Here is a 24660-nt window from a genome sequence, read left to right on the forward strand (position 1 = left end):
TATCTTTTCCTGCTATAATTTCATCAGTGGCAATATAACGAGAGTCTACTGTAATTTTACTCCACGCGTAATATTTGATGATTACACATTTACATTTATGTTTGAAAATTGTATCCCGCAATTTCCTGCTTTAATTAAATTGTCCATTTACTTCTATTTCTCTCGTTTAGACAATTTCTTTCAACTCGATCGCCGAAAATAGAATAAACAAGCGTTCAATCAAAGCAAATGAACGACGAGGCGAGAAACCACCAATTAGTATATGTGCATGTTATTTATAAATCTATGATTGAATTCCTTTAACAGTCATATCCATATTTCAGAAACAAGAGGAAATATCATGACACGTATACATTTTTTAACGAAATCATAGATTAAACAGGTGTTAAAAGAATAACTTTCAATCATTCATTCAGCTGATTCCGACAACCTCTCTTATTTAATCAGAAGATCGATTCAATCGAGGAAGACTGTATTTTTACCACTTTTATTTATTAAATGAAAACGTTCATCGAAATTGATACAGCTTACTAAACATTTCACACTCGGAACCACGAAAATAATTTTCAATCAGTATCATATTAAAAATCAAATACTCGAAAACATGTATTTTCGTACAAAAATTGACGTTGTCAAAAACAATTTTGAGAACCACAAGTGTGTTAATTTTGTATAATCACACTTCTTCAAATTCGTACCAGATGGAATAAAATCTCGATACGGGAGAGGCCAGAAATCTGAACGGGAACCGTTCATTGAGAAAATTAAGAGGAAAAGGCAAACGGAAACGCGGTTCACAGTCGACGCACGACGTCGCGGCGCACCCCAACCACAGATTGCCCGAGATACGGTCGACAGGTCCAGGGACACTGTCCAGGACCCCTGAGCCTGCAGGACCAGCAACAGATAATTTCTCCGGTTAGTTAAAAGTCACTTCAGATCCGAAGCCTGGGAAACGATGCTCCGAAAGATCACGTCAACGTAAAATTAAAATCCTACATCTTATCAAACATTACAGCAAATTCTACAACTTTCGTCTTTAAACAATAAAGTAATCCTTAAACTGTAAAGTTTAGACAATAAATTTTAATACCTAAGCAAGTGAACTTAGTCTTCGGTAACCTGTAAAGTTATATCCTTTAATTTCATCCGAAGTAGAGGCATGTATTTGTTGGCGATATTTCGCGGGACGAAAATTGAAATCCAGGATAAGGTTAGACTTGATTGGATATCTCGATCGAGATCCTTGGGCGAGTAATCCCGTGGAAAGATCCGCGTCGAGGCTATCGATCCCACCATGGATGAAGGGTTTAGTCACGGAATAATTAATGTGAGAGAGCAGGTACCTCCTTGCGTACACTCGTCTACTCCACTTTCTCTGCGACTACACGCTGTACGTGTTTACGGGAAGTTTACGGGAGGAACGGATCGGTGATCGAGGATCCATGGTGTCGGGAACGACGAACGGATCGACGCGATCATTGTTCGTGGCGATCCTCCAAGCTGCCTCGGATCGATTTCGTTTTACAAGTCGAATTAGAGGCGGACATTCTAGGCTCGTCTTCGTTTAGCTTATTTTTCTACGCCTCTCGATTATGATAATCTCCTGACATACGTAAAACATCGTCATGATATTTGAATCGTTATTAATTAAAATTTTTAAGACGATTAAGAGGTCAATTTAAAGTTAACCTTTCTTGGGTAACCTTTTCAATTTGGGAGCAATTAAAATTTTGAAGGTAAATTTTATTATCGAATGTGATCGTTTGAAGATGATCTGTACAAATTTTTGCAGATATTGGTGTTCCTAAATCTTTTGATAATTTGTCTTCTCAAGTGGGTATTGAATATTTAGCATAAAGATTATTAATGAAAATTACATTTAGTCCGATAACTCTCTCAATAGTTCTTATATTAACTCATTTGTTAATTGCTTCTAATAATTTCGAATCGAGATGAATACGAAAGCTTAGAACCTTGAAATTAAAAGTGAATTATTTATTATTTCACATATTAATGTCCCATTAAAGTATTAGTTAAGAATAATGAACAGATTTCAATAAAATAATTTGTAAGGTACATATGTATCTCTAAAGACACTAATTGCATAAAAAATGTATGAATGTGTACGGTAATATACTTGAACTAATAGGGAACGTAATTAACGGTGAAATAGAGAGAATACACCTATTTTCATTTGAACAGTTGTAAAAAATTATGAAGATAAATAATAGAGAGATTAAACAGAATTATCACTAATTTCCTATCGAACATTATAATTGAAAAGTGACTTAGAAAATGAGAACATCGAATCCTATTCTTGTAATATCGATATGTCAAATGACTACTTTTAAACGGGACGTTCTATCATTCGGAACTATTGAAATAAAGCTTAATGGAACTATTTGAATAAAACTTAATATACCATTCAGATAAAACTTAATAGAACCATTTAAATAAAGCTTAGGAACTCTGTAAGTAAAGCTTAATTGAATCGTTTAATTGAAAAGGCGAATGAATTTGGGTTAGTGATTCTTAGATACAGAATCTAAAATAACAAAGATTTTATAATAAAGGATACGATTCGAGTACCGTTAAAAAATTACTAATCAATACCCAGCGTCGAAATCGACATCCAAAATATCCGAAGAGCTCAACTGTCACAAAAGTCGACGACCACGAAAACACACCGTCCCATTGAGGGCCCAGAAAAGGAAGGACCCTAATGACGGTCCCTTAGACCCTCCTCCCTCGCGGTCCATAACGCGAGCATAACAAATGTGACACCGATCGTCAACAAAAGGCTGGCGCCGCTCCAACCGGCCTCAACACGCGTAGAAATTACCCCGGTAATTTAAACGCCCGGCTAGTCGAGTTAATCGGTCGTCCCAAAAACGACCGTCCGCCTCGATAGCGGTCGAATCTTTGGAAAAAAAATGTGTATCGAGAGTAGAGGGGAGGATGCGTCGAAAAAAAAGCGCGGTTACCCCGATGTCAGCTAGCCACGAGAGTATCGCGTCTCCGGCGAAAACTGTTCCCCCGACCGCGCGAAACTCGCGTCGAGACCCTGGCCCAGACAGAGAGGCACGATCGAGGCGGACACAGGGTAACCGGGTGTCGGAGCGAGAGGCATCCCGGAGGAAGAGAGAGGCGGCTACGTACGCGCACGTACACTGGTAGCCGCGCGTGTAACTGCACGCCGGGAGAGAAGGGAGCCCGAGAGAGAGTGTGGATCGCGGAGCGCCCGAGTCGGACAGAGAGGAGCAGCCATCCGTCGGAGCGACAGAGTGTGCAGTGACGGCTCGCGCGAGCGTGACGGAGAACGGCATAGCTGGTTACCCCCACCACCGGGGGTGAAAACTACCCCGAGAGCGCGTGGGGTGTCCGGCCTCGGCGCCGAGGCGAACCGAGCGCGTCCGAAGCGAGCGCAGTGCCCGACACACCAGGTCCCGCACGGCACGACTAGGCGCACCGTCCGGCACAGTCCACTCAGAGATACGACCCATGCTGGACCATCGTCGCTCTGGTCCACGCCGGCAGCAGGCATCCAGCATCCGCGCGTCAGGACGCACGGGACAGCAGGTCGTCGAGGAGGACGACCCGAGGGACACTCGTGATCCTCCTAGCCGGAAGAACGAGGGACCAGCGTCGTCTTCGTCGTCGTCTAACACGTCCCCGGTGCACGGTGTACTACGCGGAGATGCGTGACGGACCACGATAGTTCGGTACCGGAGTGCGTCACCAGAGCGGACAGACCGATCCGAAGAAGTGTTGCGTGCGTGTCGTGCTTCCGAACGAGGACTCTCCGCGGATGATACGCGCGCGACGGACACCGGCGATCCAGCAACTACGCGCGATTTGTGGACGATGGAGGAGCACCGATGAATGATACCGGTTGTTAGATCGTGAAAAAGGTTGTCGCAGCTGTGCGCCTCGGTAACATTTTTCCCTCGCGTTTCTTACCCGGTGCGGTGTATGTGCGTCGCGACGCGGTGTGCCGATGAGGAACATGAGGACGAACAGTAGTTGACGAAGACGCGCGTGTCCGGCCGATCGTCAGTTACGCGGTGGTCGTCGACCAGGTGCCGATCGGGATACGAGTGTTGCCCGTACTGGGGTTCAGTTTTATCCGTGAAAGCGACGACGAGTAATCGACGGCCAAGTGAAACAGTTGTTCCAGGTGGAAACAGGTGAAACGTCGGATGGACTCGTTTCGGGGCAACAACAGCGAGGGGCGGAAGTGAGGGGGAGGAGGGCAGAAGCGTGACGATCGTCTAGCGAGCTTCGCCGGCCGAAGGAACTGTTTTCCTTCCAACGTGGTCGTCGCCTCCCCCTTTTCTTCTCGCCTCCCCTGCAGGAAAACGTGTGAAAACTCCAAGGAACTCGGGAATCGACAGATACCTTCCGTCCTGGACGACGTTCGAGGGAAACATCGAGCATAGATCGTGCGACGACACGCGAAGATAGAGAACGTCACCATGAGGATCAAAATGCCCGCGGTCAGGATCGCGCAAGGTGAGTGAAAAGATAAATAAAACCCGAAGAAAATTCGCGCTCGTTGTTTGCCGACCGGTCGAGATTCGCGCCCGTCGCTGCCAGTTCGCGCTCTCGTTCTCGCGTGTCATTATTTTTGGATTTTGCGCCGGGTTCGCGAACCACGCGACCTCGGCTCCCGTCGAAAACTTCCAAGGTAGAGTGAAACTTCTCGCGCCGAACAATTTCTCGGAAACTCCGACGCGTTTCCGGGCCGTCCTGTGATCGCTTGTTGCTTAAAAAACTTTTCGAATCGCGTTCTTTCTAGTCTAGATTCCCCGCTTCGTTTAATTCGACCCCCTGTTTCAAAGCAGTCCTGTGATCTCTGTGAAACGATCGATCTGAAAATTCGAGTGAAAACTCGCGTTGTATACTTGTTTGGTGAGGAAGAAAGTGTCGAAGTGTACTTTGTCGTTTTCGACATTGTTCAAGTTCTGTATACGAAGTCTACTTTAGATTCGAAAATTGAAAGAGTTGGATCGATTACGCGAGATTAGTCTTGAGAACGATCGTCGACAAATCTCTGTAATTTACACGAGGTCGAGATGCAGGTACGAAATCGTCATAAATCGAGTCGAGCGAAATCGAGCGGTACCTGTCTCGCTGGGTTGTAATTCCTTTGGATGCTACCCTTAAACCGTACTAAAATAGGACACCCTTGAAGCTCCTGGTAATCAATCAATTCCGATCGATCTGTGAGATCGTCCTCGTTCTCTGATTCGACCTTCTCGCCTCCTTAATCCGTTGAAAGCGAGGGTGGCAAAAAGCGCGTGGAAAAAAGAAAGGACGGTGTCGGTCGCGTGGCGCGTAAGAATAAAAGAGAGCGGGTCCGCGTGGACGTCTGGCGAAGACGCGAAAGAGCGTCGAAGAAGTAGAAGAAGAAGAAGCAGAGGAAGAAGGGGGCGAAAGAAAGAGAAAGGCGAGGATAGGAATGAATGAATGAAAAGTTGGAGGGCGGGCGGGCGGGCGGTAAATGCGGGGTAGCAGGCCAACGTCTTCGAAGAACTCGTCGCCGGCTGAATTTTTAATTAGTCCCCGACACCGCCGCCCCTACCCTCGCCGTCAGGGTTGGCAGAAAGGAGTCGGCCAAGGCGAAGGTGGAGAAAGAAGAGGCCAGGCCGAGGGTGTGGGGTGGACAAGGAGGGGCGGCATTGTCATGCGCGCGTTTTTCACAGACTTTTCCACCCCCGACACCGAACACCCCCCTGTCGACTGTGCACCCTACCCCCGCCCGCCTCGGCCCTCCAACACCCCCTCGCCTCCACGGAAAGCAGCAGCAGCGACGGCGGCGGCGGCTCCGTTTTCTTAATTACAACTGCGATATTCTTTAGTTCGCGCGATGACGCCGCCGCGAAAAGATACCGGAATATTTCTGCACCGCGAATTAACCCCGCGACCCGAACGCTTCCGAACGTCTCGTTTTGACCGCTCGAAGATCCAGATCGATCGATGGTCCTTTGTCGACGTCTCGTCAGGTGTTTCGCGAGACCGGTACTCACGGTACCGGAAACCACCGGCAGGGCGGAAGTTAGGCTTTGGGGTGATTTTTGGTGGCTACGGTGATCGAGAGGCTAGGACAGTGTCGATGAGAGTGGTCCGATCGGGAGAGGAGTGGAGGCTCGCGAGCTACGTACGCATGTCTGGTATGGAATTGTGAAATCGCTGGACGAACGGATACGCCTCGAAACCGACGTTTTTCGAGCTCGCGATTAAAGATGACGTGGTTATTTCGTACAGGGGTAAGGTGAGTCGATCGGTCTCCTCCATTTTTTGACAATTTCAGCTCACTAGAATAGAAGGCTTGAATGACAAGCTGCTTGAAAGTTTCATTAGATGGTTTCTATTTTTGACGAATCTTATTTATTATTTTCGCTGTATTTCGTTGCTATTATGGAGCTGTCCGGTATTTATTATGCGGAGGATTATTTATGTATGGAGTCTTACTAATTTTGGGGATTCAGACGGAAACTTAAGCTTCATGACAGGTCGTTAAAATATGTCGATTGCTACAAAATGATAATATATAGAATATATTGCAATCTTAATTATTTGAAACATCACGTTTCTTAAATTAAGCTCTGCGTTTAATATTTTGAAGAAATTGACAGATTTTCCAAATGTAAATTTTAGGGTTCAAATCCTTTCTAAATTTTACAGAAAATTGAAAAATAGCTTTGACTTAAATACTTGATTGCATTTTAAAATTTGATCTAAATTTCATTGACTAAAAAAGTTTTGAATATAAGCTTGTTAATTTCACTGAGAAATTCTTTAACATCCTTTCTCTTTTATTCGTTAAATAATAAAACACGTATTATTTGTATTCACCAGTAAATGTATTAATAAACATCGATATTCCACTTTCAGTAACTACAGTCTCAACATCAAAATTCCTGTCTTTCCTATAAAAAAAGTAATATTCATTGAAGAATAAATTGATCATAATTGATAATCGTATCTAGTACATCGATACTAAAATACCGATTCTTGCAACGCAAAATTATTGATACAGTCTTAACTTATTCAGAACTGTCCTACTGCATTCGGTCGTTAATTATTTGACCGAATTAAATTCGTAATATCGATCGCTAGTAATTGATGTGGCGACAAACCTGTTAATGAAAACGCGAACAATGTTATTAGGAATAACAACATTATAATGATCGAATCAAGTGTTTTCAAATTCATCTTCTGTTTCGATCATCTGGCGCTAACAATAAATTGTCTGTTTTCAGTCCATTATAAAACCACGTGCCATTTTTCGCTTCGAAATTTGCAATTGTTAATTATTCATTTAGTTCACTTTATATTGTACATTGTAGTCGTTTCTGATGACTAAGATCTTCATTTGTGCTTATTGAACTTTTCACGTTTTAAGCAGTTTTAGGTTTTAGATATTTTACGTATTTTACGTTATACTTTAGGTTATCAAATTTTTGGAACATCAATTTTTAAATTGGTAGCTTGCAAACTTTTCAATATTTGGGTTGCAAGTTTTCAAATTTTTTAATTTTTAGGTTACAAATTTTTGGATTATAGATTTTTGGGTTACAAATTTTCAAACTTCTAAACCTTCAGATTACAAATTTTCAAACTTCCAAATTTTCAGATTGCGAATTTTCAGATTACAAATTTTTAGATTACAAGTTTTTAAACTTTCAAATCTTTAGATTACAAATTTTCAAACTTCCTAATTTTCAGATTGCAAATTTTCAGATTACAAATTCTTAGATTACAAGTTTTCGAACTTTCAAATCTTTAGATTACAAATTTTCAAATTTCCAAATTTTCAGATTGCAAATTTTCAGATTACAAATTCATAGATTATAAGTTTTCAAACTTTCAAATTTTTAATTTATAATAATACTTTCATTATTATTATACTTTATTACTACACCAATTACCAACCTCTCTAATTTCCTCCATCGTAATTTTGTGTACACATTTTCGATTTCCAAACGGCCGAACATTCGAATATGACCGAATATTTATCTAACGGTCAGATTGAAAGTCGAGTGACGGTCCGATTCGAGAGGCTTCGAAATGTTTGCAAATGCGGATTATCCTGTTCGTCGAAAACGGACGAGTCCTGTTTACATCGCGATCATCCGCCTTCTCGCCTCCTTCGGCACACGTTGTAATGAAGTAAATAGATGGCCGTTGAACACGATCGCTTTTCGATTCCGTTAAAATCACGGTCTCGCGAATTTCTCGATGCCGAGACGTTGACGTGCTCGAGTCGCTCGTTTTTGACGGTGACACGTAGAATTCGCTCCCGGTGTTCGTTCTACCTCGGGAATTGCATTTATCTTGACGCGACATGCAGAAAAATGCTCGGTCTTCAACCTCCTACAACAATCCCTTCTATCTTTTCTACGGATGTTTATTTTGTCGGAGAATCTCGGTTAACTTTATCCTTCGGTGATTTGATCAATTTTGTATTGTTTCGAATGGGGAGATTGGTATTGGGGAGGATGTTGGAGATTAGAGGTTGATGGTGGATGTTCAAGGTTTTAGGACGTTTAAGATTTTGGGTTGATGAAGGTGGAGGATGTTCAAGATTTTGGGTTCAAGATTTCGGGTTGATATTGGTGGAGGATCTTTCAGATTTCGGGTTAATGATGGTGGAGGATGTTCAAGATTTAGGGTTCAAAATTTCGGGTTGATATTGGTGGAGGATATTTCAGATTTCGGGTTAATGATGGTGGAGGATGTTTAAGATTTCAGGATGTTCAAGATTTCGGGTTGATGTTGGTGGAGGATGTTTCAGATTTTGGGTTGATGAAGGTGGAGGATGTTTCAGATTTCGGGTTGATGATGGTGGAGGATGTTCAAGATTTTTGGTTCAAGATTTCGGGTTGATGAAGGTGGAGGATGTTTCAAATTTCGGGTTGATGATGGTGGAGGATGTTTGAGATTTTGGGTTCAAGATTTCGGGTTGATGTTGGTGGAGGATGTTTCAGATTTCGGGTTGATGATGGTGGAGGCTGTTGAAGATTTCAGGATGTTCAAGATTTTGGGTTGATGAAGGTGGAGGATGTTTCAGATTTCGGGTTGATGATGGTGGAGGATGTTCAAGATTTTCGGTTCAAGATTTCGGGTTGATGAAAGTGGAGGATGTTTCAGATTTCGGGTTGATGATGATGGAGGATGTTTGAAATTTTGGGTTCAAGATTTCTGGTTGATGTTGGTGGAAGATGTTTCAGATTTCGGGTTGATGATGGTGGAGGCTGTTGAAGATTTCAGGATGTTCAAGATTTTGGGTTAATGAAGGTGGAGGATGTTTCAGATTTCGGGTTGATGATGGTGGAGGATGTTCAAGATTTTTGGTTCAAGATTTCGGGTTGATGAAGGTGGAGGATGTTTCAAATTTCGGGTTGATGATGATGGAGGATGTTTGAAATTTTGGGTTCAAGATTTCTGGTTGATGTTGGTGGAGGATGTTTCAGATTTCGGGTTGATGATGGTGGAGGCTGTTCAAGATTTCAGGATATTCAAGATTTTCGGTTGATGAAGGTGGAGGATGTTTCAGATTTCCGGTTGATGATGGTGGAGGATGTTTAAGATTTTGGGTTGATGATGGTGGAGTATGTTCAAGATTTTAGCTTGATAATGATGGAGAATATTCAAGATTTCAGGTTGATAATGATGGAGGATATTCAAGATTTCAGGTCGATAATCATGAAGAATATTCAAGATTTCAGGTTGATATTAGATGTTTAAGATTTTCTGTTGATAATAATATTCAAGGTTTCATGTCGGTAATTGATATTCAAAATTTCAGGTTGATAATGATATAATAGATATCCAAGATTTCATAATGATAACGATAATAGATATCCGACACTTGATAATGATATTAGATATTCAAGGTTTCGTGTTAACATTTATATGAGACGTCTAAGCTTTGATGATATATATTCAATATTTCATGTTCATAATAATATTGGATATTAAAGACTTCATGTTAATATTGATAATAAATGTTTAAGAGTTCATGTTGATAATAATATTAGATGTTAAATATTGCATGTCGATAATGATGATAAATATTAAAAATATCATGTTGATAATAATATTGGATATTAAAAACTTCATATTATTATAGATAGTAGATGTTTAAGAGTTCATGTTGATAATAATATTAGATGTTAAATATTGCATGTCGATAATGACGATAAATATTAAAAATTTCATGTTGATAATAATATTGGATATTAAATATTGTAAGTGAATAATGATGATAAACTTTCAAAATGTCATATTGATAATAATATTAGATATTGAATATTGTATATTGAAAATGATGATCGATGTTTAATTTTTAATGTTAATAATAATATTGGATGTTTAAACCTTCATGTTGACAATGAAAGTCGATATTCAAGTTCTTGTATCGCTAATATTATTAGGTACTCAAAATTTCATGTTGATAATGATAATATATATTCAATAATATCTATTGGTAATAGATATCCATGCTGATAATGGTAACAGATATTCATACCGATAATGGTAATAAATGTTCATGTTGAAAATGTTAATAGATATTCACTCCTCCGTATCTTCTTCTAAAATCATCCAACTTTTGTAAAAAAGAAATTGAACAATCACCATAGATTGATTCGATCAATTGATTCATATTGATTAATAGATTCACATTGTTAGAAAATTGCTACAAACCCAGAAGAATTAACACTTCAATCCTAGAAATGTTCTGTAGGCGTTGAATGTGACAGTAATCGTGATTAATATGATTCTCAAAGAATTCTACTCGATAGACTACAAACATCGCGGTTTACGTACTTCATCCAACTTGAAATACATTGAAAATACATTCATCGAAATAGTATATTCATTAAGTAAATTGCATATCGTAAAAACGATCAAAAAATATCCCAAAATAAGTGTTTCAATTTTTTCAGGTGTTTACAGTAATATTATACTCGTAATAATTTTATAATTTATACTTGTTACTGATTGCAAAGTTCCTAAATTAATCTTCTTCACGCGTCGACGATCGACGATCAAACCTAACCTCTACGATGTAACGATCTGTTATCTGAACAAGCAAATTTCCAATTAAGATACGAATCGTGTATCGAGTGTACACGGTTCGAAGATGACGCTTCTGTCCACGGAACGATGAAGCAGCTGCTGTTTGAACGCAAAACAGCATCGATTCGGGCGAAACGCTCGAACACAAGCAGAAAGTAATTTAACGATTTTCTGATTTTTGGACTTTCGTTTAACTATCTATTTTTTAACTCTTTACTCTCAATTCTGAGTGTTTACTTAGCTTTGATGCTGATTGGAATATTCAATTAATTAGGACTATTCAATTAATTAGAATTATTCAGTTAATTAGAATTATTCAATAAGGATTCAATAAATTTAAGAAGAGTATTCAATTAATTTTTGAGACAGTTATTTGGTTTTCAGTTGATTTATTTTTAAGTTAAGAATTTTTCAAGTTTCAAACAATTTTTCGGAACTTGAAGAATAAATTTTTCATTATTGAGAATGAAAATATAGCAAGCTCTCGTTATATTGCCGCAAGTAGGAAGCAGATAATTATTGCAGTTGTTAAGATGTTAAACTAATGATGTCAGACTAATTGTATTAAACTAATTGTATTACAAGAATTATATTAGACTAATTGCATTACATTAATTACGTCAAACCAACTGTATTACATTAAGTACTTTTGACTACTTATTTCACGCTAATTGTATTACATTAATCACCTTAGACTACTTCACTAATTGTATCATTCATACTAACTGTATTTGGTTAACTAATTACATGAATTGAAATTACAATCCCAATTTTCAAATTTGTTTAAAAATCTTCTGAGCATCGAATTAAAAGATGGCGGTCAAACCCGACTTGGCTTTATACTGTTACACTGTGTTTGCACAATTTATATATTGTTTATGTACTGTTTTATAATACATAAAAATATCGAAAGTTTTTCTGTGTGAAAGTAATGTTATCGTCCATTAATTGACGCAATTACGCCCGCATGAAGACAGTAGGGCAGCCCACGGCGGTCCGTGCAAAAGCTCGGGCATACTCGGATATCGAGGCACTTTCGAGGATGTTATTTAGCAAACAAAGTGAGTTTTACGCGCCCCTGTCGGCACGTGCACGGCATATGCGCGTTAAATATTGTCTTTGATGCGGCCCGTCGGAAGACCATCCAGCATTAACCCTTTTCCCTCCTCGTTCATCGAGGAAACGTAAAACCTCTTTCGACGACGTCATCTAGCAAGCCGTTCCCTGACAAAAAACTACTTTGATTTGATTTCTTAGATTAACCTTTTGGGCGCGTGGCGAAACCCTTTCATTGTCCTTTCGTTTTTGGCCGTCCTTATTGCGCTATCTGCCACGAAAGAGCCAGCACGTGGCCAGGTAAGAGAAGCGCGATCGTGCAACCCGGGGATCGACTTTTGATCCCAGAAGCACGCGAGCCACGCAAAAACTCTTGGTAACACGAGTCTCGCTAATGGCGATATCTTTTACGGGCCAGGAGGACAAGTCTCTACTGACATCGCCGGCTATGGAGTTCACAGACTCCCGGAAGATCGCCGACTGAATTATTACGTTTATGTAAACGTAATGCTGGTTATCGAAAGTTCTTTCGGGGTAACGATTACTTAAATTGTACGATCATTTTACTTGGTGATGCTTGCGAAACGAAATGTACATTTTTGTGGGATTATCTTCGTGTGAGGTGATGGGAGTTACGCGAAAGGTGTGCGAATGTGGAATTTCCTTTATATATTTTTGCTTAGTTTGAGGTTTCAAGGGTTGAAGCTTAATCGTTGGTTTAATAGATTTTTTTTATTATATTTTTTATATGTTTATATCTTCGTGTGAGGTGATGGTCTGAGGCGATGAGAGTTGCGCGAAAGGTGTACGAATGTGGAATTTCTTTCTTATATTTTTGCTAAGTTTGATAGTTTCAAGGGTTCAAATTTAATGGTTGATTTAATAGATTCTTTTTACTATATTTTTTATACATTTTGACAAGTTTAGGAAGTTTGAAATGTGACGAGTTTAAGAAATTTCTAAAATTTGAAGCTTAAGGACTTTGCAAATATGAAACACAAAGATAGTCCGCTTTCGTTGCAGAAATGTGAGATTTCTTTTTTATATTTTTGCTTAGTTTCATGGTTTCAAGGGTCGAATTTTAATGGTTGATGTAATAGATTTTTTTATTATATTTTCTATACATTTTGACAAGTTTAGGAAGTTTGAAATGTGACGAGTTTAAGAAATTTCTAAAATTTGAAGCTTAAGAAATTTGCAAATAAGAAACACAAAGGTAGACCGTTTTTGTCGCAGGAATGTGGAATTTCTTTTTTATATTTTTGCTTAGGTTGATGGTTTCAAGGGTTGAAGTTTAGTGGTTGATTCAATAAATTTTTTCATTGTATTTTTGTTATATTTTTTACATGTTTTGACAAGTTTAAGAAGTTTATGAAATCTGTCGATTTTAAGAAATTTCGATGTCTAAAATTTTCAAGTTTAAGAAATTTAATCCCTCAACGAAACACAAGGGTTGAATACTTCGTTTTAGTAGCAGACACCATCTATTTCTCCGTAACAAAATTTAGAATGTAACATTTTTGAAAATTGGAAAGAATCGATGAGAATACAGGCGGGAGAGATGGCGCCACCGACCCATTGTCTCGTGTCGCATTGACGTTACGAGACACCTCCATCGTTTACGCGTTCAATTATCCCCGAAATCACCTCAAACAAAATAACTAATTTATTCCCAAGATCCAATTATAACCCGATGTACCGCTGCACGTGGCAGAGAATTGTTTGAACACGAAAACATTGGAAATGCCAGGAGAAAGTTGCGGTATCTGAAAAGTACGCGCCATTGTTGTTGAATGACCAGCATTTTAAACAGTCCAACTGATAACTTCTTTCAGTTGTTTCACAACTGTGTTAATCACCGTGTTCGCTTTCTATTTCCATTTCTTTCTTCCTAGTTTAACTAGGATCATTGATGATTTAACAGAGATCATCTTTTCATTAAATCCTTTAGTCGTGATCCCTTAATCGTAGTTCAATTTTATATAAAAATTTTTCGAGGTCGTTTTTTATTACAGTTCGATTTTTAAATCCGAGAATCTGTCTCGGTCTCGTTTACATTTTGCAACTTTTGATCCGGCTTATAAATTTGTCAGACCAAGGCTCACTCTTAGGCCGATGGTCAACAAAGTCTCTTCCGTTCGTGAACAACAGTTTTATCGTTCTACTCAAATACTCCGCTGCAAATTTTATCGTCGAACTTGTTGTTAATGTTTTGATGTTATGCTAGTTTGTAATGTTATTGTGTAATATTTTGAGTATTATACAGGGAATTGATGATTCAGTGTTATGTAATAAAATTAGTTAGCTATTTAGAGGTTAGGTTGGCTAATTCATTTTCGAGCTGGTTAAATATGATTTAGATAGTTGAAGTTAATTTTATTGGTTTAGTTCATTTACTCTTTAATTGTTACTAATACTAATGTATACTAATGTATATTTATTAATAATAATTGACGATGTTGGTCAGTAATGTTTGCCATAACATTCGTGTTCAAAATATTCAACATTTTACAAAATCAATTCCCTCAAACTTTTCCTTCATTCAAATCCAACATTCGAACATTCAGAAATTTTTTAATTTATACATTTAAACACTTGAAAATCTAAAAACTGTTGAATCTAAAGATTACGCGAATTCGATATTTGAAAACTTTTCAAAAAATTTAATAAAACGTCGCACACGTCTCGGTGTTATTTCCTAATAATTGTCCGATAAGATAAGAAAGTAGTAAGGTCGGTTTTCCATCGTTACTTCTGAATCCAAGACTTAATCACACGGCGATCGCGTAATTCTTCGGTCGACTTCGAATCTCGAAGGTAATTAAATCCATTACGAGGAGGAAACGTCCGCAACGAGGAGTAGAAATTAATTAGCCATCGAGCTGTGGCTCTCCTTAAATCCTTGTCCCCAGGACGGACGATGTCGATACAGCATCGCTATCTTTCCTGAACTCGGCTGTATATCGTCCGTCCAATCTGCTGTTCGGCAATTTCGGCTGAAATACGATGTCATCGGGTTCGTTTCGCGAACGACGACCGGTTGGATTATTGGCTTGCTCGATGGATCCACGAAAATGGGACTCAAAACGCAAAAACTTCTATCCTTTGTCTATTCTAGATATTTCATGTGAAATTACGTAATAATATTGTTTATGTAGTTGGGGAATTTGGGAATTTTTGGGGCTGAATATTTTGAGGTTTGGAGATTTGGGAATTTTGGGATATTTTGGGATTTTGGGATTTTGGGGATTTTGGGGATTTTGGGTATTTTGGGATTTTCTGATTTTTGGGATTTTTGGGATTTCGGGATATTTTGTGATTTTTAGGATTTCTGAGATTTGGGGAATTTTGAGATTTCTGGAGTTTGAGGAATTTTTGGAATTATTGGAATTACTAGGATTTGGGGAATTTTTCAAATTATTGGGATTACTAGGATTTGGGGAATTTTTGGAATTATTGGGATTTGGGGATTTGGGGGCTTTGGGGGTTTTGAGGGATTTAGGGGTTTTGGGGGATTTGGGGTTTTAGGAGAATTTAGGGATTTGGAAATGTTTAACATTTTTTTAACTATTGAGATTTAGGAAATTTTTAGATTTGGGAACTTTGAAGAATTTGGGGAATTTGAGGATTTGGGAGATTTGTGGATTTCAGGGATTTTAGGATGTGCAAAGTTTTGGGAACTATTAGAATTTGGGGATTTGGAGATATTTGTACTTTTGGGAAGTTAGAAATATAGGAATTTAAAAATTCATTAAATTGCAAATCTACAAACATAATAGTGTAAGAAATTTATTTTTGAGAATCAAAGAAATTTGAAAACCGGAAGGGTAGTCATTTCAAATTTTTAACTAGAAAATTATAAAATTTCAGAAACCTAATAATTCAAAAATTTAACAAATTAAAAAATTTGAACATTCATTCAAACATTCACACAAGATCCCACCCCTGCACAAACCCCGCAAAATCCCCCAAACTCGAAAATTCTCACCACAATCTCCGCGCAAGTACCGAAAACAAATATTGCTCCAACAATACCCTTTGACCGGGAAACAACTCGAAATTGTGGAAGGGTACGTAACTGGTAGCACAACACGAAAACCAGAGGGCTCAAACAGGGGTGGTACAAACGCTTCTCGACTTCCAGCCAATAATGGACTTACAAGCACTCCGGAATAGGCTTTTTGAATACGGGCTTATTCCCGAAGAAAGCCGCGTTATTTGTCCCCTCGGTGCACTTCTGCAAAAAAGGAAAAGGAAACAGTCTGACCGGCGAGCATAAAATGTCCGAGGCAGCGGGCATAATGCGAGGCGTCCAAAGAAAATTTATGTTGTTTGCAGTGTCGGTTTCCATCTCCATTGTCCACTATTGTCCGAGCGCCACCTTCCAAGGTGCGAACACCCTTCGTCCCGATAATCTGCTCGCATTATTATACTCTTTGTCGGTCGTTTCACTTGTCAGTTAGGGGAGTCTCCTCTTTCGCTACCTGACCAAGGGTCACTTCGGAGCGCCTTACACTTGCCTAACCCTCCGTGGTCCATCCTGGACAGGGTGCGAGGGTCAACCTGGCCCTGTCTCCTTACGATTCTATTGTCACTGTTTTTTTTTTGCTTTCTCAGGACAGTTATTGCGGATTTAAACGCTAATTAGCCCGGTGGGGATTGTTGACACCTTTTGAAGACTGTTGACACGATTTGGGACTCTTCGAGGATTATTGACATTTAGAGGGTGCAGGAGTGCACTTATGAGAGGGAATACTGGGTGGTTGGACACGGGGGTTTTGTTTCGAGGTGCAAAAGGGGAGGTGGTTTTGGATTTCTGTGTTTTGGAGAGGTTGTCTGTGTTCTTTGGAGAGGTAGATAATTAATTGCTGCACTTTACTGTGTGTTAATTTTTCTACTTTGTTTGTATGATTGAATGAATTATGTTTTAATACTTTTAGTGTTAAGTAAATGAATTTTGACTTCTTGAGACACTTTTTACAAATTTAATTTATGTCTATCATTTGATGGACACGTAATTTGAAATATGTAGTAAAATAGGAAAATATATAAACAAAGGATAAAATATAAATTAATACATTCTTGTCGATGTACAATTAATGTACTGTATTATATTTTGATGAAGACCAAACGTTGAGGAAAATCATCTTAATAAATTTTGTAATTTAAACAAAATTTACGAATTGGTCAAATAACAAGTTTAGTACTTCTAACATTAAATACTTTCATAAAAAGATAAATAGTCTTACAATTTTTTGATAAATCCTTCATTTATCTTAACAAAATAATCGGAAGATTCCAAACTACTTTTTACTAAAACATTAACAAAAATTAATGTTCTATATTGATATTAATTTAATCTTCATAATGCCTTCATATCAACACCTATTATGGACATAACACAGTTCGGTAAAATAATTAAAGAGGAAATATTACAGTTAATGTCACAATGACAATAATAACATGCAACAGTAAATGGATACCGATCACCGACAATCTCCACAGCAATCACAAAGTTAATTGCATGTTTCGCGTGAAATAGCACCAAAGTGGAGTTCGATCACGCATAACCTGCTCACGGTATCCTAACCTCTGACTCGACTGGAAAATCTAAAAACACGTTACTGCCAGTTCCCCTGAACTTGGTCTCCAGAAAATCGTATTTATAGAAGGGTCTAGGTCCGCGTGTTTAGCGCCACGTGGTTTACACGCACGCGCGCTTCTCAAACAGCTTATATCGGGTGGGATGCGTGGAAATAATTTACTTCAATATTTTTAGTTACTTTCGAAGGTTCATACACTTCTGGATGTAGAAATTGAAGGACTTACAAAGTATTTTTGTCAAGTCGTTAGATGTTATGTTCTCATATGTGTGAACACATCGAATCACAATCCTCATATGTGTAAAATATTGAATCCCAATCTTCGTATGTGTAAAACATCAAATCACAATCTTCATATGTGTGAACACATCGAATCACAATCCTCATATGTGTAAAACATGAAGTCTCAATCCTCATATATGTGTAACATGAAGTTTCAATCCTCATGTATGTAAAATATCAAGTCTCAATCTTCATATGTGTAAAGCATCAAATCACAAACTTCATATGTGTGAAACATCAAAATACAGTTCTCATATGTGTGAAACATGAAGTCCCAATCCTCATGTATGTAAAATATGAAGTCCCAATCCTCATATGTGTAAAACATCAAATCTCAATCCTCATGTGTGTAAAACATATGATGATCAAATTCTAAAATTTAGGGTTTTACAAATACCTATGTCCCCAAATCACTAGTTTCTAAATTCTCACATGTGTAGATCCCCCAATTCCAAAATTCCAAGCTTCCAAACTACCTATGTCCACAAATCTCTAGTTTTTAAATTCTCACATATGTGGATTCCCAAATCCCAAAATTTCAAGCTTCCAAACTACCTATGTCCCCAAATCTTTAATTCGTGGATTCTCACATGTGTAGATCCCCAAACCTCAAAATTCCAAGCTTCCAAACTACCTATGTCCCCAAATCTTTAATTCGTAGATTCTCACATGTGTAGATCCCCAAACCTAAAAAATTCCAAGTTCCCAAAATACCTATATCCCCAAATCTCTAAACTCCACATTCTCACATCCATAGCTCTCACATCACCCAAATCCCTCTAATCTCTATCTCCTAAACTCTCCTACCCATAAATCCCAAAACTCCACCTTCCAAAAATTCCTACATCCTCAAATTTCCACATCCACCCAAAATCCCAAATTCCCCAAATCTCTCCTGAATCCACATAAAACTCTAATGAACCTCTTCTAACAAACCTCCTCTAATAAACCTCCTCTCCTTCAAAAAGCGCCACTCACACATTACCTCCCAACAACGACTCTTTACAACCGATCATGAATTCATCTGAAAAAAAAACCTGACCCCCGATTACTTTTTGCCGAAGCGAACGTTGTCGAAGCCGGTCGTGGCCCCCCGTGGATCGACCACGGCAATTGGTCCAGCCCTGAACAATGAATTATCTCGGACAATCCCACTCTGGTTCGAAGCAGGGCCCGATTTTTTCGCGAAAAAAAAGCAGCTATCCCGCTGAGCGATTTTGTCCTGGCTGGCCAATGAAACGAGTGCGAGCGAAAACGACGAACGTCACTGGTCGAAGCCGATGACTGGCCCTCCAGCCGGTTTTTCTTCTTCTTGTTTCACTTCCGGATTCAGCACGCGAAAGCAATGGCCGGACATGACTACGGGTCCCTCGTTTTCTCACCTTATCTCATTGTACGCTTCCTCTAGCCCGTTACTTTTTTACACGCTCGCTACGATGCTCGTCGCGTTCGAGCAGATATCCTTGTTGGTCAAAAGTTGCGTCTCGAATCGGAGTTTCCTTTTCCTGTGCTCGATTGTCGTGGAGAGACTTTTAGGTGGAGGTCGATTTTGGTAAATGTAGGATAATTTAATGCATATGTCAATTAAATTACTATAGAGATTGGAATAATTGAATATATTCTTGTGGCTATGAAAAATGTAAGGAGATTATGAAAATATTTTATGAGACTTCTTAAACATGAAAATAATTCTTACTGCAATTATCAATTGTTTCAATGTGGTAGTCAATGTATTAAATATAAAAGAATATTCATACTTGACTATACATATTACAGTCACATTTAGACAGTACAATAAAATAGTCCCATATCATATCTTCATGTGTGTATAACATATTATAACAGTATGAAATAATGTCTTCTCATATGTGCACAACATAGTAATATTATCCAATATGTACATAATAAAATGAGTCAATATTATCTTCTCATATGCAGATAATAAAATATGAGGACATATAGTATCATCTCATATGTGCAGACATAATACACATATGTGTGTATATGATAAAGTACATCATTATAATATGCATATGTAAACCTAATCATATATGTACACATGTATGTATGTGATACACATATGCATCATATAATAAAACATTCTCATATGTGCATGATACAATAAAATACAATATCATTTCTCTGTATGAACATAATTCAATATCTCTTCATATGTGCACACATAATACACATATGTGTGTGTATGATAAAATACATCATTAAGTATAATATAATAAAATATACATAGTAATGCATATGTAAACTTAATCATATATGTATGTGATACACATATGCATCATAACATATGTACATAACGTACATACCTCATATGTACATATCAAATAGAATAAAATAACACAATATCATTCTCTCATATGTACATAACAAGTACAGTAACTTAATTCAATATTGTCTCTCATATGTACATCATGCAACAAACTATATCACATTCTCATGTATTCATAATAGAACAAAATACTATATCATCCTCTCATATGTGTATCATGCAACAAAGTATTATATTATCTCCTCATATCCACATCATACAACAAAATATTATCCTCTCATGTGTACATAATTTAACAAAATAATATTATATCATCCCCTTGCAACGCTCCCCATTTTAACACATCAAACATCCCTTAACCCAAAATTTCCTATCACAAAATTTCAACTCGACAATTGACAAAAGTTTCCAACAATCCCGATCGTTCACTAACAATATATCTTTCCCAGAAAAAAATTCGCACCGTGTTTGAAATGTCGAGATCCGCACGCGTCGTCGAGTTCTCGTAACGTTTTCGGGAGTTATCCCGGTACGAAATTCGGGAACAACGAGAGCACAACGAACGAAAGCCACGGTGGCCGGGCGTGTTAATTCGCCGTGCCGCGAAAATTCGTACGATCGTTAATTATTTCGCGTGACACGCTTCGGCACTTGGCGTGTTCGCGCGTTGTCAAAAGTTTACATTCGGATGTTTTGCGGCGAGCAGCAGCGAGTTTCGCGGGGTAGGACGTTCTGAATAATGTAACAACGAAACTGCGTGCCCCTCCTTGCCTCTTTCCTCTCTTTACCACCGAACTTTCTAATTAACCGACGTTGGCCTGCTAGAGAAACGGGAAAACAGAAGGAGAACGCTCGAGCTACCGGACAATACGAACACTCTTCCGCTGTTTCCTACAGGGGACACGAATTTTAAATATGGACGTCTTTCGTTGAGCTCGCGTTAATGCTACAGTTACATTCTCTAAGAAGATATTTCTACCAAAATTATTCTATATGACTGATTCTTGAAAATTTATAATAATAATACCCTTTTATATTTATTGATTTATTGCTTACAAAAGAAATTTGTTGTGAAATTATCTGCTGTACTGAATATTTTTAAAATGGTCGAATAACCAAGGATTTACGTGAAAAAAATTAGGCAAAAATATAGAATACAATTTTCTTATACTTTACTACTTTGAGAAATAGTATAGTACATGAAGTCTAATATTTTTTTTTAAACAAAATAGGATTGTGGTTATATTAAGACTTTATATCTTTGAATATAAGAATTGTATGCCTCTTAGACTTCATAGTAATTCTGATATTTGAAGATAAATTGCTGATTATGTGATAAAAATGAAAGGTGTAGGAATGTAGTTTAAAAAATGGAGGGAATAAAAGGTAGTAAGCAGTCGTGTTCGCAGAGAAATGTGCTCATTAGGAGATTTGGTAAAAGAAAAGGAGCTGACGGCGTCAAATTTTCTGGGTGCACCTTTCGACCGATTTTGTTCGACAAACTACCGTGAAACTCGATTTGATGTTAAAAATTCGACGCAAAGTGGAGGTAACCGAAGATTGCAACGTTATTTTATGCAGACCTTGCAGGAGTACCAATATTGATTGAGTTATCGTTTTTACTGTATTTTATTCCTTTTGAGCGAGGAATAATTGTGCAAGAACAGCTTTTGGTTAACACAGTAGTATGTGCATATTCAGATTTTGTAGTAGGTTCTATGCAAAGTTTGAAATTTATGATAAATATTTAGAAACAGATATTATCAGATTGACAACTTGTTAAGTTTATAAATTTTGAAGAAATGAAGAAGTGATTCAATGACTAAATGATCATATGGGGAAATTAACACATGACCATATTAACATATAGGTAAATGACCATACGAACAAATGTGCACATGACTAGATGCACAAATGAATACATGACTACATGATCATATGAACAAATGAACACATGACTACATGATCATATTAACAAATGAACACATGACCAGATGACCATATGAACAAATGAACACATGACCAGATGATCATATGAACAAATGAACACATGACTACATGATCATATTAACAAATGAACACATGACCAAATGATCATATGAACAAATGAACAAATGAACACATGACCACATGACCACATGGTCATATGAACAAATGAACACATGACCTCATGACCACATGGTCATATGAACAAATGATCAAATGCATAAATGACCAAATAACTAAATGATCAAATGCACAAATGATCAACTAACAAAATGATCAAATGCATAAATGACCAAACAGCTAAATGACCAAATTACCAAATTTTGATAACAAACTTACCATTTCTAAATTTTTAAATTCCTTTCCATCAAATTACCAAATTCCTAAATCCACACCCAGCTCAGCTGGAAAACTTGTAACTTTAAAACCACATATTCTCTCATCTCATACTTCACATATGACCATACACACATCTTCACAACTGCCCCAAACTTCCATTCCTCACCCATTTTCCCTCTCAATCCCACACATCACATCCATCTCCAACAACCCATCAACCGCATCCAAAAACCGCCGTTATAAAACAACCACATCGAAAATCATCGATTTCCCGGAAGGCTCCGAAAGGGCAACGGGTGACAGGATGTCGGTATGAATCCGAAATCCGCGCGTCCACAAAACACACACGTCTATATGCATCCAGCCAGCTGGACCGCAGCTAACTGTACCCACATGATTTATTTTGATAGAAAAAATCAGGAAAGGGGTTTTCCTTGAAAGAAGCAGCCCGATTGAAAAGGGGACAGGTCAGCTCTCTAGGACCTGTTTGGCCGTGCTCAATGGACAATGTCCTGCTGCCGGTACACAAAGGACCCCCGGGACTAGAGATCCTCCCACGATACGCATGTGGAGCGACGATACAGAGAAGGATCTAACCCGGTGAGTGGGAAACCGGCGGGAAAGAGAAAGACGAAGCAACGTGTACCCATTCACGGCCCGTGAGAACCAGATTTCATATTTCTCATAACCGCCTGGCCGACCGCGGAACGGATGGAACGCACTTTTCTAGACAAGAAAACACCCGAACGTTTGGATGAACGGATTGATTTCCGAACGGTTTACAATTTTCGGGCGTCCTGCGGTCAACGGGATGCGCGACTCATTCGGAGCATGGGAAGACTTCTTTTCGCGCGTATCTGATCGCAGACGACGCAGGAAAAGCGGTTCCGTGATACGTGAGAAAACGACGAGTTTCCGGAGCTCGAGGTTTTCGGCCGAGATACCGACTGATTAGCTGAGACAATGAAACCGTTCATGATTACGATTACTATGGTGAACGGGATATGGCGGATACTATCAGATAAGGTCGTCTAGAGAAACTTGCTTTTCTCAGTTTTTAACCTCTGGGCTTTTGGTGGTTTCTTTCTGAACTTTCCAATTTTTGCATTTGTAGGGTTTTATTGATAGAGTTGTTCAAGTATCGACTTTTTAATTTGTTATTGAACTATCAAATTTTTAGGTTATGTTCGAATTTAGTAGGTTCTTCAAACATCAAATTTTTTATTTTTAGAGATTAGATTGCTAAATGAACTTGCTAAATTTTCTAGATTACTGAGTTCTCGAATATCTCGACAAGTTTAAACAACCATGTGCTATCAAAAATTATAATAGAAGTTTAGAAGTTCTCCATTTTCTTAAAACATGATTTCTGCGTTTGATGTAATTTTTCAGTAAAGCATTTTAGTTTGAGTCACCTAAATCAACCTCATACCTTAAATCCTAGTCGAAAGCATAAAATAAGAGGAAAATATCTACAGAATTCTAACAAACTATTATAAAAAAAATATAATACTTCATCTTCTTAAAACATGATTTCCATTTGATAAAACTTCTCAAAGAAGCCTGACAATTTGAGTCACTTAAATCAACCTCATCCCTTAAATCCTAATCGAAAGCATAAAATAAGAGGAAAATATCTACAGAATTCTAACAAACTGTTATTAAAAAAATATAATACTTCATCTTCTTAAAACATGATTTCCATTTGATATAACTTCTCATATAAGCATGACAATTCCTGCCACCTAAAAATCAGCTGCATCCCTTAATATTCAACGAGAAGCGTCTTTAAGAAAATATTTTTAGTTCCAACAAAATGACCACTGTAAGAACTTGAAGACGTTAAAACCCTATACGCCATCTTGCTCTCAAATTGCTGCATTTTCCTCCACGTCAACCAATTTTTGTTCCTCGAATTTCCTTTTCCCGGGGCATTTATCCGCTGCACAGCGATGACCTCGATTCCATTCGAAAACAAGTACCCGTTAGGTCTGCTCCCGTTCCCGGGTGTTCAGA

General features: G+C 38.3%; 1 protein-coding gene across 1 annotated transcript in view; it reads left to right on the forward strand.

Moving 5' to 3' along the window:
• Positions 1-3218: 3218 nt before the first annotated feature.
• Cph (BCL11 transcription factor chronophage) overlaps positions 3219-24660 on the forward strand; it is a 53977-nt gene continuing 32535 nt past the window's right edge. Inside the window, exon 1 of the mRNA XM_012288187.2 lies at positions 3219-4515. Coding sequence (XP_012143577.1) covers positions 4479-4515 — 37 coding nt within the window. The 5' untranslated portion in view covers positions 3219-4478. The remainder of the gene's footprint in view (positions 4516-24660) is intronic.

Source organism: Megachile rotundata, chromosome 2, assembly GCF_050947335.1.
Source record: "Megachile rotundata isolate GNS110a chromosome 2, iyMegRotu1, whole genome shotgun sequence".
In the NCBI taxonomy this organism is placed as follows: domain Eukaryota; kingdom Metazoa; phylum Arthropoda; class Insecta; order Hymenoptera; family Megachilidae; genus Megachile; species Megachile rotundata.